The sequence below is a fragment of the Ranitomeya variabilis genome, chromosome 7 (assembly GCF_051348905.1).
Source record: "Ranitomeya variabilis isolate aRanVar5 chromosome 7, aRanVar5.hap1, whole genome shotgun sequence".
NCBI classification, from domain to species: Eukaryota; Metazoa; Chordata; class Amphibia; order Anura; family Dendrobatidae; genus Ranitomeya; species Ranitomeya variabilis.
Window position 1 is genome coordinate 1,746,151 of NC_135238.1, and position 12,779 is coordinate 1,758,929.

The following is a 12,779-nucleotide window of genomic DNA, read 5'->3' on the forward strand; positions in this document are numbered from 1 at the left end:
GAATGGAGAAGTTGGTATGTGATGGGGAGGAGGAAGGTGGAAATGGAGATGTCAATATGTGATGAGGAAGGTGGAGAATGGAGAAGTCGGTATGTGATGGGGAGGAGGAGGAAGGTGGAGAATGGAGATGTCAATATGTGATGAGGAAGGTGGAGAATGGAGAAGTTGGTATGTGATGGGGAGGAGGAGGAAGGTGGAGAATGGAGATGTCAATATGTGATGAGGAAGGTGGAGAATGGAGAAGTTGGTATGTGATGGGGAGGAGGAAGGTGGAAATGGAGATGTCAATATGTGATGAGGAAGGTGGAGAATGGAGAAGTTGGTATGTGATGGGGAGGAGGAGGAAGGTGGAGAATGGAGATGTCAATATGTGATGGAGGAGGAAGAAGGTGGAGAATGGAGAAGTTGGTATGTGATGGGGAGGAGGAGGAAGGTGGAGAATGGAGAAGTTGGTATGTGATGGAGGAGGAGGAAGGTGAAGAATGGAGAAGTTGGTATGTGATGGGGAGGAGGAGGAAGGTGGAGAATGGAGATGTCAATATGTGATGGAGGAGGAGGAGGAAGAAGGTGGAGAATGGAGAAGTTGGTATGTGATGGGGAGGAGGAAGGTGGAGAATGGAGATGTCAATATGTGATGGAGGAGGAGGAAGGTGTAGAATGGAGAAGTTGGTATGTGATGGGGAGGAGGAGGAAGGTGGAGAATGGAGATGTCAATGTGATGGAGGAGGAGGAAGGTGAAGAATGGAGAAGTTGGTATGTGATGGGGAGGAGGAGGAAGGTGGAGAATGGAGAAGTTGGTATGTGATGGGGAGGAGGAGGAAGGTGGAGAATGGAGATGTCAATATGTGATGGAGGAAGGTGAAGAATGGAGAAGTTGGTATGTGATGGGGAGGAGGAGGAAGGTGGAGAATGGAGATGTCAATATGTGATGGAGGAAGGTGAAGAATGGAGAAGTTGGTACGTGATGGGGAGGAGGAGGAAGGTGGAGAATGGAGATGTCAATATGTGATGGAGGAAGGTGAAGAATGGAGAAGTTGGTATGTGATGGGGAGGAGGAGGAAGGTGGAGAATGGAGATGTCAATATGTGATGGAGGAAGGTGAAGAATGGAGAAGTTGGTATGTGATGGGGAGGAGGAGGAAGGTGGAGAATGGAGATGTCAATATGTGATGGAGGAAGGTGAAGAATGGAGAAGTTGGTATGTGATGGGAGGCTGGAGAATGGAGATATCAGAATGAGATGGAAGAGGGTGAGGGTGGAGAATAAAGATATCAGCATGTGATGGAGGAGGAGGAGGGTGGAGAATGGAAATGTCAGATTGCGATGATGGAGGTTTAGGAGAGTGGAGAATGGAGAAGTCGGAATGTCATGGGGAGGAGGAGGAAGGTAGAGAATGGAGAAGTTGGAATGTGATGGGGAGGAGGAGGAAGGTGGAGAATGGAGATGTCGATATGTGATTATTATTATTTATTTCTATAGCCCCTTTGATGCCATGGTGCTGTACATGAGGAGGGGTTACATACAAGTTACAGATATCACTTACAGTAAGCTAACAATGACAGACTCATACAGAGGGGCGAGGACCCTGCCCTTGCGGGCTTACATTCTATAGGATGATGGGGAAGGAGACAGTAGGTCGGGGGGTTGCAGTAGCTCCGGTGTTGGTGAGGCGGTAGCTCCGGTAGTGGTGAGGAGGCAGTGGGGTCAGTGCAGACTGTAGGCTTTCCTGAAGAGGTGGGTTTTCAGGTTCCGTCTGAAGGTTCCGAATGTGGTTGATAGTCGGACGTTTTGGGGCAGAGAGTTCCAGAGGATGGGGGATATTCGGGAGAAGTAGTGGAGGCGGTTGGGTGAGGAGTGGATAAGTGTGGAGGAGAGAAGGAGGTCTTGGGAGGACCGGAGATTACGTGAGGGAAGATATATGGAGATTAGTTCAGAGATATATGGAGGAGACAGGATATGGATGGCTTTGTAGGTCAGTATTCATAATTTGAACTGGATACGCTGAGGGAATGGGAGCCAGTGAAGAGATTTGCAGAGGGGGGAAGTGGAGGAGTAGCGAGGAGAGAGATGAATTAGTCGGGCAGCAGAGTTAAGGATGGACTGGACAGGTGCAAGGGTGTTAGCAGGGAGGCAACAGAAAAGGATGTTGCAGTAGTCAAGGCGGGAGATGATGAGGCTATGCACAAGCATTTTAGTAGATTGACGGTTGAGGAAAGGACGCATTCTGGAGATATTTTTGAGCTGGAGGCGACTGGAGGTGGAAAGAGCTTGGATGTGCGGTTTGAAGGTCTGGGCAGAGTCAAGGGTTACTCCGAGGCAGCGGACTTCCGGTTCGGGGAAAGCGTGATGTCGTTAATTGCGATAGATAGGTCAGGTAAGGAAGATCTGTGGGATGGAGGAAAGATGATGAGTTCAGATTTGTTCACATTGAGTTTGAGGAAGCGAGAGGAGAAGAAGGAGGATATGGCTGATAGGCACTCTGGGATTCTGGACAGCAGAGAGGTGACGTCTGGGCCAGAAAGGTAGATCTGAGTGTCATCAGCATAAAGGTGGTACTGGAATCCATGGGACTTTATGACTTGTCCCAGGCCAAGTGTATAGATTGAGAAGAGTAGGGGTCCTATAACAGAGCCTTGGGGGACTCCAACAGAGAGAGGGTGGGATGAGGAGGTAGTGTGGGAGTGGGAGACGCTGAATGTGCGGTTGGAAAGGTACGAGGAGATCCAGGATAGGGGGAAGTTTTTGATGCCAAAGGAGAAGAGGATCTGTAGTAGGAGGCAGTGGTCAAATGTGTCGAAAGCAGAGGACAGGTCTAGAAGGAGGAGTACAGAGTATTGTCCGTTAGCTTTCGCTGTAAGTAAGTCGTTATGGACATAACTGTTTATCACCCATGGTAATTCTGCTTCATGTCACCTGGCTTATCCATGTTTTTTTTCCCCTCCCTTTTTTTTTTTTTCTATACTATGTTATGCGTAAATATGTGATTCTTCAGAATTTGTTTTAGTCTTTGCCTGATGAAGAGACGTATGTAGTCTCGAAAGCTGCAATTTGTTACCATCTTTTCAGTTAGCCATTAAAAGGTATCAACCACTGAGGACTCTCAATTCTAAATATTTAGTAAGTCGTTAGTGATTTTGGTCAGGGCAGTCTCAGTTGAGTGATGGGGGCGGAAACCAGATTGTAGATTGTCGAACAACAAGTTAGATGAGAGGTGGGAGGAAAGTTCAGAATGGACGGGCTGCTCCAGGAGCTTGGAAGCGAATGGGAGCAGCGATATTGGGCGATAGCTGGACATAGCAGTTGGATCGAGGGTTGGCTTTTTAAGGATAGACGTGATTGTGGCATGTTTGAAAGCAGAAGGGAAGGTGCCAGAAGTTAGTGATAGGTTGAAGAGGTGGGTTAGGGATGGGATAAGAGTGGTGGTGAGGTTGGGGAGGAGGTGGGATGGGATGGGGTCAAGCGCACAGGTGGTGAGGTGCGATTTGGAGAGGAGACAATTAAGCCCCCCTTCAGTGATGTTGGATAGGGAGGTTATGAAGTTTGGGTATTGGTCTGGTATACAAAGGAGTTGTGGTGGTTGAACAATGAAGACTTGCCTTGTTTGGTAAATCTTATTTTTAAAGTGTGTGGCAAAGTCCTCAGCAGAGATGAGGGAGGTTGGAGGGGGCAGTGGGGGGCGGAGGAGGGCGTTAAAGGTTTTGAATAACTGTTTGGGGTTGTAGGATAGGGATGATACAAGGGTTGTGAAGTCGCCTGTTTAGCAGAGGTGAGAGCAGATCTAAAAGCGAGTGTTGCCTGTTTGAATGCAGTGAAGTCATCTTGCGAATGTGTTTTCTTCCAATGCTGCTCTGCAACCCTGGACACTTGCCGGAGCTTTTTAGTGGTGTTATTATGCCAGGGTTGTCTATTGATACATCACACTCTGCCATGAGCGAGAGGGGCGACCATGTCAATAGCGGATGTGAGAGTGGCATTGTAGAAAGCAGTGGCACTGTCTGTGTCGTGGAGTGAGGATATGGATGCCAGTGGTAGGATGGAGTCAGAGAGTGTGTGGGAATCTAGGTCTGCAAGGTTTCTGCGTGGGTGCGCATGTTGCTGGACACGGGTGACCGGCGAGGAGGACAGGGATGAGAAGGTAAGCAGATAGTGGTCGGATAGAGGGAGAGGGGAAGTGGTGAAATTAGATAGAGAGCAGAGACGGTGAAGACCAGGTCCAGTGTATGTCCGTCTGTGTGGGAGGCTGAGGAGCACCACTGAGTAAGTCCAAAAGATGAAGTAAGGGACAGGAGTTTGGAGGCTGTTAACTGAAGGGTATCAGTGGGGAAGTTGAAGTCACCGATAATGGTGGGAATGTCAGCAGAGAGAAAGTGAAGAAGCCAGGTGGAGAATTGGTCAATAAAGGCAGTGGCCGGGCCCGGAGGTCGGTATATGACGACCACTTGGAGGGTGGAGGGAGAGTAGATGCGCACAGAGTGGACTTCAGGGAGGATAAGGGAGGGTAGAGGTGGGATTGGGTTAAAGGTGCAGTTTGAAGAAAGGAGAAGACCCACTCCTCCACCATGTCTGTTGCCGGGGCAAGGGGTGTGGGTGACGTGGAGGCCGCCGTAACAGCACAGCGCAGCAGGGGAGGCTGTGTCAGAGGGTGTTAGCCTTGTTTCGGTGAGGCTGAGGAAGGCAAGCTTGTGAGAGAGAAAAAAGGTCATGAATCACATGAAGCTTGCTGCAGATTGAGCGGGCATTCTAGAGTGCTCTGGAGAGAGGGAGCAGGGGGGTGGGCATCAGGGGCACGGGTTTTATGTTGGAAAGATTGCGGTAGTTCATATTAGATAGGGAGCAGTAGGAGGGGGTAGTAATGGGAGGTATGAGCTGTGGGGGTCCTGGGTTGGGAGATATGTCGCCAGCAGTGAGGAAAAGCAGAGAGAGGGAGAGCAGATGGGAGAAGGGAGAGTGGCCGACTTGTTTTATGTTTTATTAGGACAGATTTGAGGTTGAGGAGCAGGTCAGCAGAGGAGGACAGGTGGGTAGGTAAGAGAGAAGGGGAGATGATTTTTTGGTTAGAGGGTGCTGGGGTTTGGGGATAGCGAAGGAGAGAGAGGATTTGTGGAGCAAACCCTGTAAGGGCATAGGTAAATATGGTGAAGGAGTAAGATGGGTTAATAGAAAAGCTAGGTCCAAATAATAAGAAGTGCTTACACAGCAGACATACCCAAAAGAGACAGATACATAGAGTGGGGTCCTGACTCCTGCCGTGACTAACTACCATTGCCATTGAAATAACTGCGGCATCTCGATGTTTAGCTGCCGTGATGTTTTGCTGCAGGGGTGTGCGTGCCTGACCCCACTGTCACGATCCCCTGACCACTTTCACCAATATGTCAGGGATCCACACCGTGACCGTCAGCCCCACGTCACGGATCGGGGTGACTTTAGGCCAACAGACGGCTATCACATGTGCAGGGGGGCTTATTTTAGTGATCCCTCCGTTCCACAATGTGATAAAAAGACACACCCCAGGCTATTGACCTCTTGTTTACAGCAGTGGCTTATTTTAGGTATCCCACTGCTCCTCAATATACCATGAACTGCAGGGATCTATGAATATCCCGCTTACAGTTCCAATTAAACCTTGCAGCTCTCTGGCGCCCCCCTTACTCTCAGGTCAGATTAGGTACTGCACCTCGGGTAATTAGTCGCCAGAAAGGCTGCCTGCTATGTACTGGCTATTGGGCACGCTGCAGCGAGGCGATAACTACTCCCACTCAGACAGGAACAATAATTATCAAGCCGCAGTCGCTACAATGCCACCCAAACGCCTGCACACGGTAGTGCCGCCACCAGCTTCGATTAAACGGGTCCAAAGCTAACCCAAAACAGTAGCGTAAATTCCCTTCAGAGACTTAGGGTACGTTTTAGAACAGGACGAACGAACTAGTATGAAATATTATACTCAAAGTTTATGCAGTGTTTATAAAAGGTATATTTTACAAAGATGTTACAATATGAGACAATTGCAAATATGTACAAGATAATTATAAAAAAAACCAGGGAATAACATGAGAAATAACACTTACATGTGTTCAGAGCATTACAGGCAACCAGGCTAGTGGAGTTTCCATCTGTCCCAATGCATGGGTAGGAACAGCTCTTCACGTCAGGCTCACATAGGCTCCAGCAGATAGACTGACTCCTGGAGTCTGGCCAAAAAAGTTATAGCTCAGCTTGGTGACATCACCAAAAGGGGCTGGCTTTTCCAATCCCTCCTACCTCTTCAGTTTTACTAACTGTGCATTAAATATATCTGAGGCCCGTAACTTCGCTCCAGAACATGTCCTAATCATACCACACCCAGCATTCATCTCATAGTATCGCTGGCATTCTAGTGAGATCAAATATGTCCTATTTGGGATGTATATTTACAGAGAAATCCCTACTTCTTTACCTGATGGAGTTAGAAGCTCATGTGTAGAGTGCTGGATAGATGCTCCGATGGAGATTAAGAATATATATTTTCGTGTTCTTAACTTAAATGATTTGCCTAATATCTTACAAAAACAGAACAAAGGACTTTCATGATTCTGGAAGTTTCTAATCCAGTTAAAGCTGGTCACTTTCCACTACAGGAAATGCCGGTCGTAAATACCTTGGCGAGGGGGATGAAGGCTTGTGAGCTGAAAGTCAGGAATGTGCAGCAAGAAACAATAAACCCTTCTACACTCATTGACAAGACAAGCTAAAACACAGTGAAGGGGGGTCAGCGCCCACCCTATGGGTGCTGGCAGAGAAACGAAACTTATATATTTCATACCATATCGTGACACCCACACGCGTGCCCCCCTTAAGATGATACTAAATTTGTAGGACTGAGTAAAGAATCAGGTGAGAGTGATTGTGGGACCTTATTTGGGATAAATTAGCAATTGGCCAACACCCCAGGGGAGGTTACATGATCAAAGGCACTGGGCCTGGCTACAACCATATGCTGTAACACATTGCACAAGATAATATCTCCTGTGACCCCAGCATGGATGTGCAGCAGTAAGTATTTAATACAATAAATGAATTTAGCAAACATTCAGCAGGCATGGTTATATACCATTAAAGGAATTGTTTCAGGATGATAAGCAGCAGATGATGGGAAGGAGGAGGAAGGTGGAGAATGGAGAAGTCGGTATGTGATGGAGGAGGACGAGGGTGGAGAATGGAGATGTCAATATGTGATGTAGGAGGAGGGTGGAGAATGGAGAAGTCGGTATGTGATGGGGTAAGAGGAAGGTGGAGAATGGAGAAGTCGGTATGTGATGGAGGAGGAGGAGGAGGGTGGAGAATGGAGAAGTCGGATTGCGATGATGGAGGATTAGAAGGAAGGTGGAGAATGGAGAAGTCGGTATGTGATGGAGGAGGATGAAGGTGGAGAATGGAGATGTCAATATGTGATGGAGGAGTGGAGAATGGAGAAGTCGGTATGTGATGAGGAAGAAGGTGGAGAATGGAGATGTCAGATTGTGATGATGAAGGATTAGGAGGAAGGTGGAGAATGGAGAAGTCGGTATGTGATGGGGAGGAGGAGGAAGGTGGAGAATGGAGAAGTCAGTATGTGATGGAGAAAGAGGAGGAAGGTGGAGAATGGAGAAGTCGGTATGTGATGATGAAGAGGAGGAAGGTGGAGAATGGAGAAGTCGGTATGTGATGGAGGAGGAGGAAAGTGGAGAATGGAGATGTCAATATGTGATGGAGAAAGAGGAGGAAGGTGGAGAATGGAGAAGTCGGTATGTGATGAGGAAGAGGAGGAAGGTGGAGAATGGAGAAGTCGGTATGTGATGAGGAAGGAGGAAGAAGGTGGAGAATGGAGATGTCAATATGTGATGATGAAGGATTAGGAGGAAGGTGGAGAATGGAGAAGTCGGTATGTGATGGGGAGGAGGAGGAAGGTGGAGAATGGAGAAGTCAGTATGTGATGGAGAAAGAGGAGGAAGGTGGAGAATGGAGAAGTCGGTATGTGATGAGGAAGAGGAGGAAGGTGGAGAATGGAGAAGTCGGTATGTGATGAGGAAGAGGAGGAAGGTGGAGAATGGAGAAGTCGGTATGTGATGAGGAAGAGGAGGAAGGTGGAGAATGGAGAAGTCGGTATGTGATGAGGAAGAGGAGGAAGGTGGAGAATGGAGAAGTCGGTATGTGATTGGAAAGGAGGAGGAAGTTGGGGAATGGAGAAGTCGGTATGTGATGGAGGAAGAGGAGGAAGTTGGGGAATGGAGAAGTCGGTATGTGATGGAGGAAGAGGAGGAAGGTGGAGAATGGAGAAGTCGGTATGTGATGGAGGAAGAGGAGGAAGGTGGAGAATGGAGAAGTTGGTATGTGATTGGAAAGGAGGAGGAAGTTGGGGAATGGAGAAGTCGGTATGTGATGGAGGAAGAGGAGGAAGTTGGGGAATGGAGAAGTCGGTATGTGATGGAGGAAGAGGAGGAAGTTGGGGAATGGAGAAGTCGGTATGTGATGGAGGAAGAGGAGGAAGTTGGGGAATGGAGAAGTCGGTATGTGATGGAGGAAGAGGAGGAAGGTGGAGAATGGAGAAGTCGGTATGTGATGGGGAGGAGGTGGAGAATGGAGATGTCAGAATGAGATGGACGATGGAGAATTGGAGACTGATGGGAAACTGATGGGTGTGAAGCTGAAGAGAGCAGATTTCTGTTGACTGTAGAGAAGGTGCAGTTGGTAGAGGCAGGGGGTGTACAGATATTTTGGAGGATCATGCAGCTGGGGCAGAGTTATTTTCCTGTCGTCGGCCAGGTCTCTTACATTCACAGAACTGTTCTTCAGGTTTTGAATTGCGCTGAGCAGGAAATTCCGCACACTCTCAAGCTCAGGATCCCCCACACTGAAAGAGTCATCGAAGAGGAAACACAGGTCCACCTCAGCTTTCTGGCACTCTACACAGACATCAAAGGTAAGATGAGTGATCGCACATCCAGACTACACATGGCAGGAACTAGTCAGACACATGCGGAGCTCAAAATACTCCAATAGAGGATATAAGAGAAAGGGTGGGAGAGGACAGGACAGGCAGTAGGTGAGGACAGAGGAAGACACAGGCTAAGAGAGAAGAAGACAAGCAGTAGGTGAGGACACAGGAAGACACAGGCTAAGAGAGAAGAAGACAGGGAATAGGTGAGGACAGAGGAAGACACAGGCTAAGAGAGAAGAAGACAGGCAGTAGGTGAGGACACAGGAAGACACAGGCTAAGAGAGAAGAAGACAGGGAATAGGTGAGGACAGAGGAAGACACAGGCTAAGAGAGAAGAAGACAGGCAGTAGGTGAGGACACAGGAAGACACAGGCTAAGAGAGAAGAAGACAGGGAATAGGTGAGGACAGAGGAAGACACAGGCTAAGAGAGAAGAAGACAAGCAGTAGGTGAGGACAGAGGAAGACACAGGCTAAGAGAGAAGAAAACAGGGAGTAGGTGAGGACACAGGAAGACACAGGCTAAGAGAGAAGAAGACAGGGAGTAGGTGAGGACAGAGGAAGACACAGGCTAAGAGAGAAGAAGACAGGCAGTAGGTGAGGACACAGGAAGACACAGGCTAAGAGAGAAGAAGACAGGCAGTAGGTGAGGACAGAGGAAGACACAGGCTAAGAGAGAAGAAAACAGGGAGTAGGTGAGGACACAGGAAGACACAGGCTAAGAGAGAAGAAAACAGGGAGTAGGTGAGGACAGAGGAAGACACAGGCTAAGAGAAGAAGATAAGCAGTAGGTGAGGACACAGGAAGACACAGGCTAAGAGAAGAAGACAGGCAGTACGTGAGGACAGAGGAAGACACAGGCTAAGAGAGAAGAAGACAGGGAATAGGTGAGGACAGAGGAAGACACAGGCTAAGAGAGAAGAAGACAGGCAGTAGGTGAGGACACAGGAAGACACAGGCTAAGAGAGAAGAAGACAGGGAATAGGTGAGGACAGAGGAAGACACAGGCTAAGAGAGAAGAAGACAGGCAGTAGGTGAGGACACAGGAAGACACAGGCTAAGAGAGAAGACAGGGAATAGGTGAGGACAGAGGAAGACACAGGCTAAGAGAGAAGAAGACAGGCAGTAGGTGAGGACACAGGAAGACACAGGCTAAGAGAGAAGAAGACAGGGAGTAGGTGAGGACAGAGGAAGACACAGGCTAAGAGAGAAGAAAACAGGGAGTAGGTGAGGACACAGGAAGACACAGGCTAAGAGAGAAGAAGACAGGGAATAGGTGAGGACAGAGGAAGACACAGGCTAAGAGAGAAGAAGACAGGGAGTAGGTGAGGACAGAGGAAGACACAGGCTAAGAGAGAAGAAGACAGGCAGTAGGTGAGGACACAGGAAGACACAGGCTAAGAGAGAAGAAGACAGGCAGTAGGTGAGGACACAGGAAGACACAGGCTAAGAGAGAAGAAGACAGGGAGTAGGTGAGGACAGAGGAAGACACAGGCTAAGAGAGAAGAAGACAAGCAGTAGGTGAGGACAGAGGAAGACACAGGCTAAGAGAGAAGAAGACAGGCAGTAGGTGAGGACAGAGGAAGACACAGGCGAAGAGAGAAAAAGACAGGCAGTAGGTGAGGACAGAGGAAGACGCAGGCTAAGAGAAGAAGACAGGGAGTAGGTGAGGACAGAGGAAGACACAGGCTAAGAGAGAAGAAAACAGGGAGTAGGTGAGGACAGAGGAAGACGCAGGCTAAGAGAAGAAGACAGGCAGTAGGTGAGGACAGAGGAAGACGCAGGCTAAGAGAAGAAGACAGGGAGTAGGTGAGGACAGAGGAAGACACAGGCTAAGAGAAGAAGACAGGCAGTAGGTGAGGACAGAGGAAGACACAGGCGAAGAGAAGACGACAGGCAGTAGGTGAGGACAGAGGAAGACGCAGGCTAAGAGAAGAAGACAGGCAGTAGGTGAGGACAGAGGAAGACACAGGCGAAGAGAGAAAAAGACAGGCAGTAGGTGAGGACAGAGGAAGACGCAGGCTAAGAGAAGAAGACAGGGAGTAGGTGAGGACAGAGGAAGACACAGGCTAAGAGAGAAGAAAACAGGGAGTAGGTGAGGACAGAGGAAGACACAGGCGAAGAGAGAAGAAGACAGGCAGTAGGTGAGGACAGAGGAAGACGCAGGCTAAGAGAAGAAGACAGGCAGTAGGTGAGGACAGAGGAAGACACAGGCGAAGAGAGAAGAAGACAAGGAGTAGGTGAGGACAGAGGAAGACACAGGCTAAGAGAGAAGAAGACAGGCAGTAGGTGAGGACAGAGGAAGACGCAGGCTAAGAGAAGAAGACAGGGAGTAGGTGAGGACAGAGGAAGACACAGGCTAAGAGAGAAGAAAACAGGGAGTAGGTGAGGACAGAGGAAGACGCAGGCTAAGAGAAGAAGACAGGCAGTACGTGAGGACAGAGGAAGACACAGGCGAAGAGAGAAGAAGACAGGGAGTAGGTGAGGACAGAGGAAGACACAGGCTAAGAGAAGACGACAGGGAGTAGGCGAGGAAGGAAGACATGGGCTGGGAGAGGCCATGACAGGTAAGAAATGTCCTTGCTCTATAGATGGGTCACTGGTATGACATGGGTTATGTACTCTCACATTGGCACATATCCAGTGTGATTTCCCCATGGGGTGTGACACATCAGTCGGCTGCACCATAAGGTTCTTCATGTCCGGCAGTTCTCGGCTGTGCACACTGTATGATATGGAAGCACCCACCTTGATAACCAGGGGTACGCATCTCAGATGCTGTGAGACCGGAGTCCACAGTGTAGCAGGCGCCATTTGTGTACAAGGTCTGGGAACAGTCATGAGGTTCTGCAAAGCCGCAAACCTGGAGGAGAACAGATGAGACGGATCAGAATGTTGGATACTTGGAGACCGCCTGGGACTGACAGTGTTACATAAAGGCACAGGACCGAGGATGTGTCCCTAAGGGAAGTTTCTATCTGCTCCTCAGTCACACTGCCCAGATTCTTCGGCCCCGATACATCGCCGACATCCAGCGGGAGAGGTTTTTCCTCCTTCTTGGGGAATTTTCCAGTTGTGATGAGATTACATCTAAGCTTTGATATTCAGGAAACCACCATCACTTTTTCTCAACCATTCCTTGGTGGGGTTACTGGCACTAATGCAGTCCCAATCCAGAAGATCTCTGCGATGACCATGCTTTACTCTGTAGGTATCAGCTTCTGCTGATCAAATGCTTCCTGTGGTCCATAACTATCTCCCCCGCCATCCTTTACACTGTAGGCATCAAGTTTTTTGAGCAAAAAAACTGTTTTAGTCAAGTCTGTGATCCTGGCATGCCAAGGGTTCACCTGTAATTCTCAGTTTTCCACTAATATTCCTCTTGGAGAGTGATGTATCCTCATGTCACCCCATACATGTGCCTTCTCTCTAATGGTCGCTCCCTGCACTGGAGTGGTGAGAACTCCAGTGGGATGAGGTTCTGGCTTCTTATCGATGGCTTCCATCATTTCTTTTGCTTCAGCTGTTCCTCCTGGACAGTGGTCGCCCCATATAGATGTGATGTGACCTTCTCTAATAGTCGACTCCGGCGCCATGACATGAGTAGCGGTGTGATCTTCCTGTGTGATGGGGTTCTGGACATTAATGTTCATCTTTGTGACTGAGGAGCATTTCCAGAGATCACCACAAATGATAGACAATGAAGAGCCTCTGTCAGCTCAGAATGACTGTTCAAACCAAGCACATAGGCTCAGTGCACCACGGTGCAGCCAAGCAGTTCTGTGCACCTTCCCACCTACTTGTCTGCCATCTATCTCCACCA

General features: G+C 48.8%; 1 protein-coding gene across 3 annotated transcripts in view; it reads right to left on the reverse strand.

Moving 5' to 3' along the window:
- The window catches only part of LOC143784993 (integrin alpha-L-like), a 105,326-nt gene that overhangs the window by 67,686 nt on the left and 24,861 nt on the right, over window positions 1-12,779 (reverse strand). For all 3 annotated transcript variants that reach the window (XM_077273620.1, XM_077273621.1, XM_077273622.1), the window contains exons 5-6: window positions 11,705-11,819; window positions 8,793-8,923 (exon numbers count right to left, since the gene is read on the reverse strand). In XM_077273620.1, coding sequence (XP_077129735.1) covers window positions 8,793-8,923; window positions 11,705-11,819 — 246 coding nt within the window. The remainder of the gene's footprint in view (window positions 1-8,792; window positions 8,924-11,704; window positions 11,820-12,779) is intronic.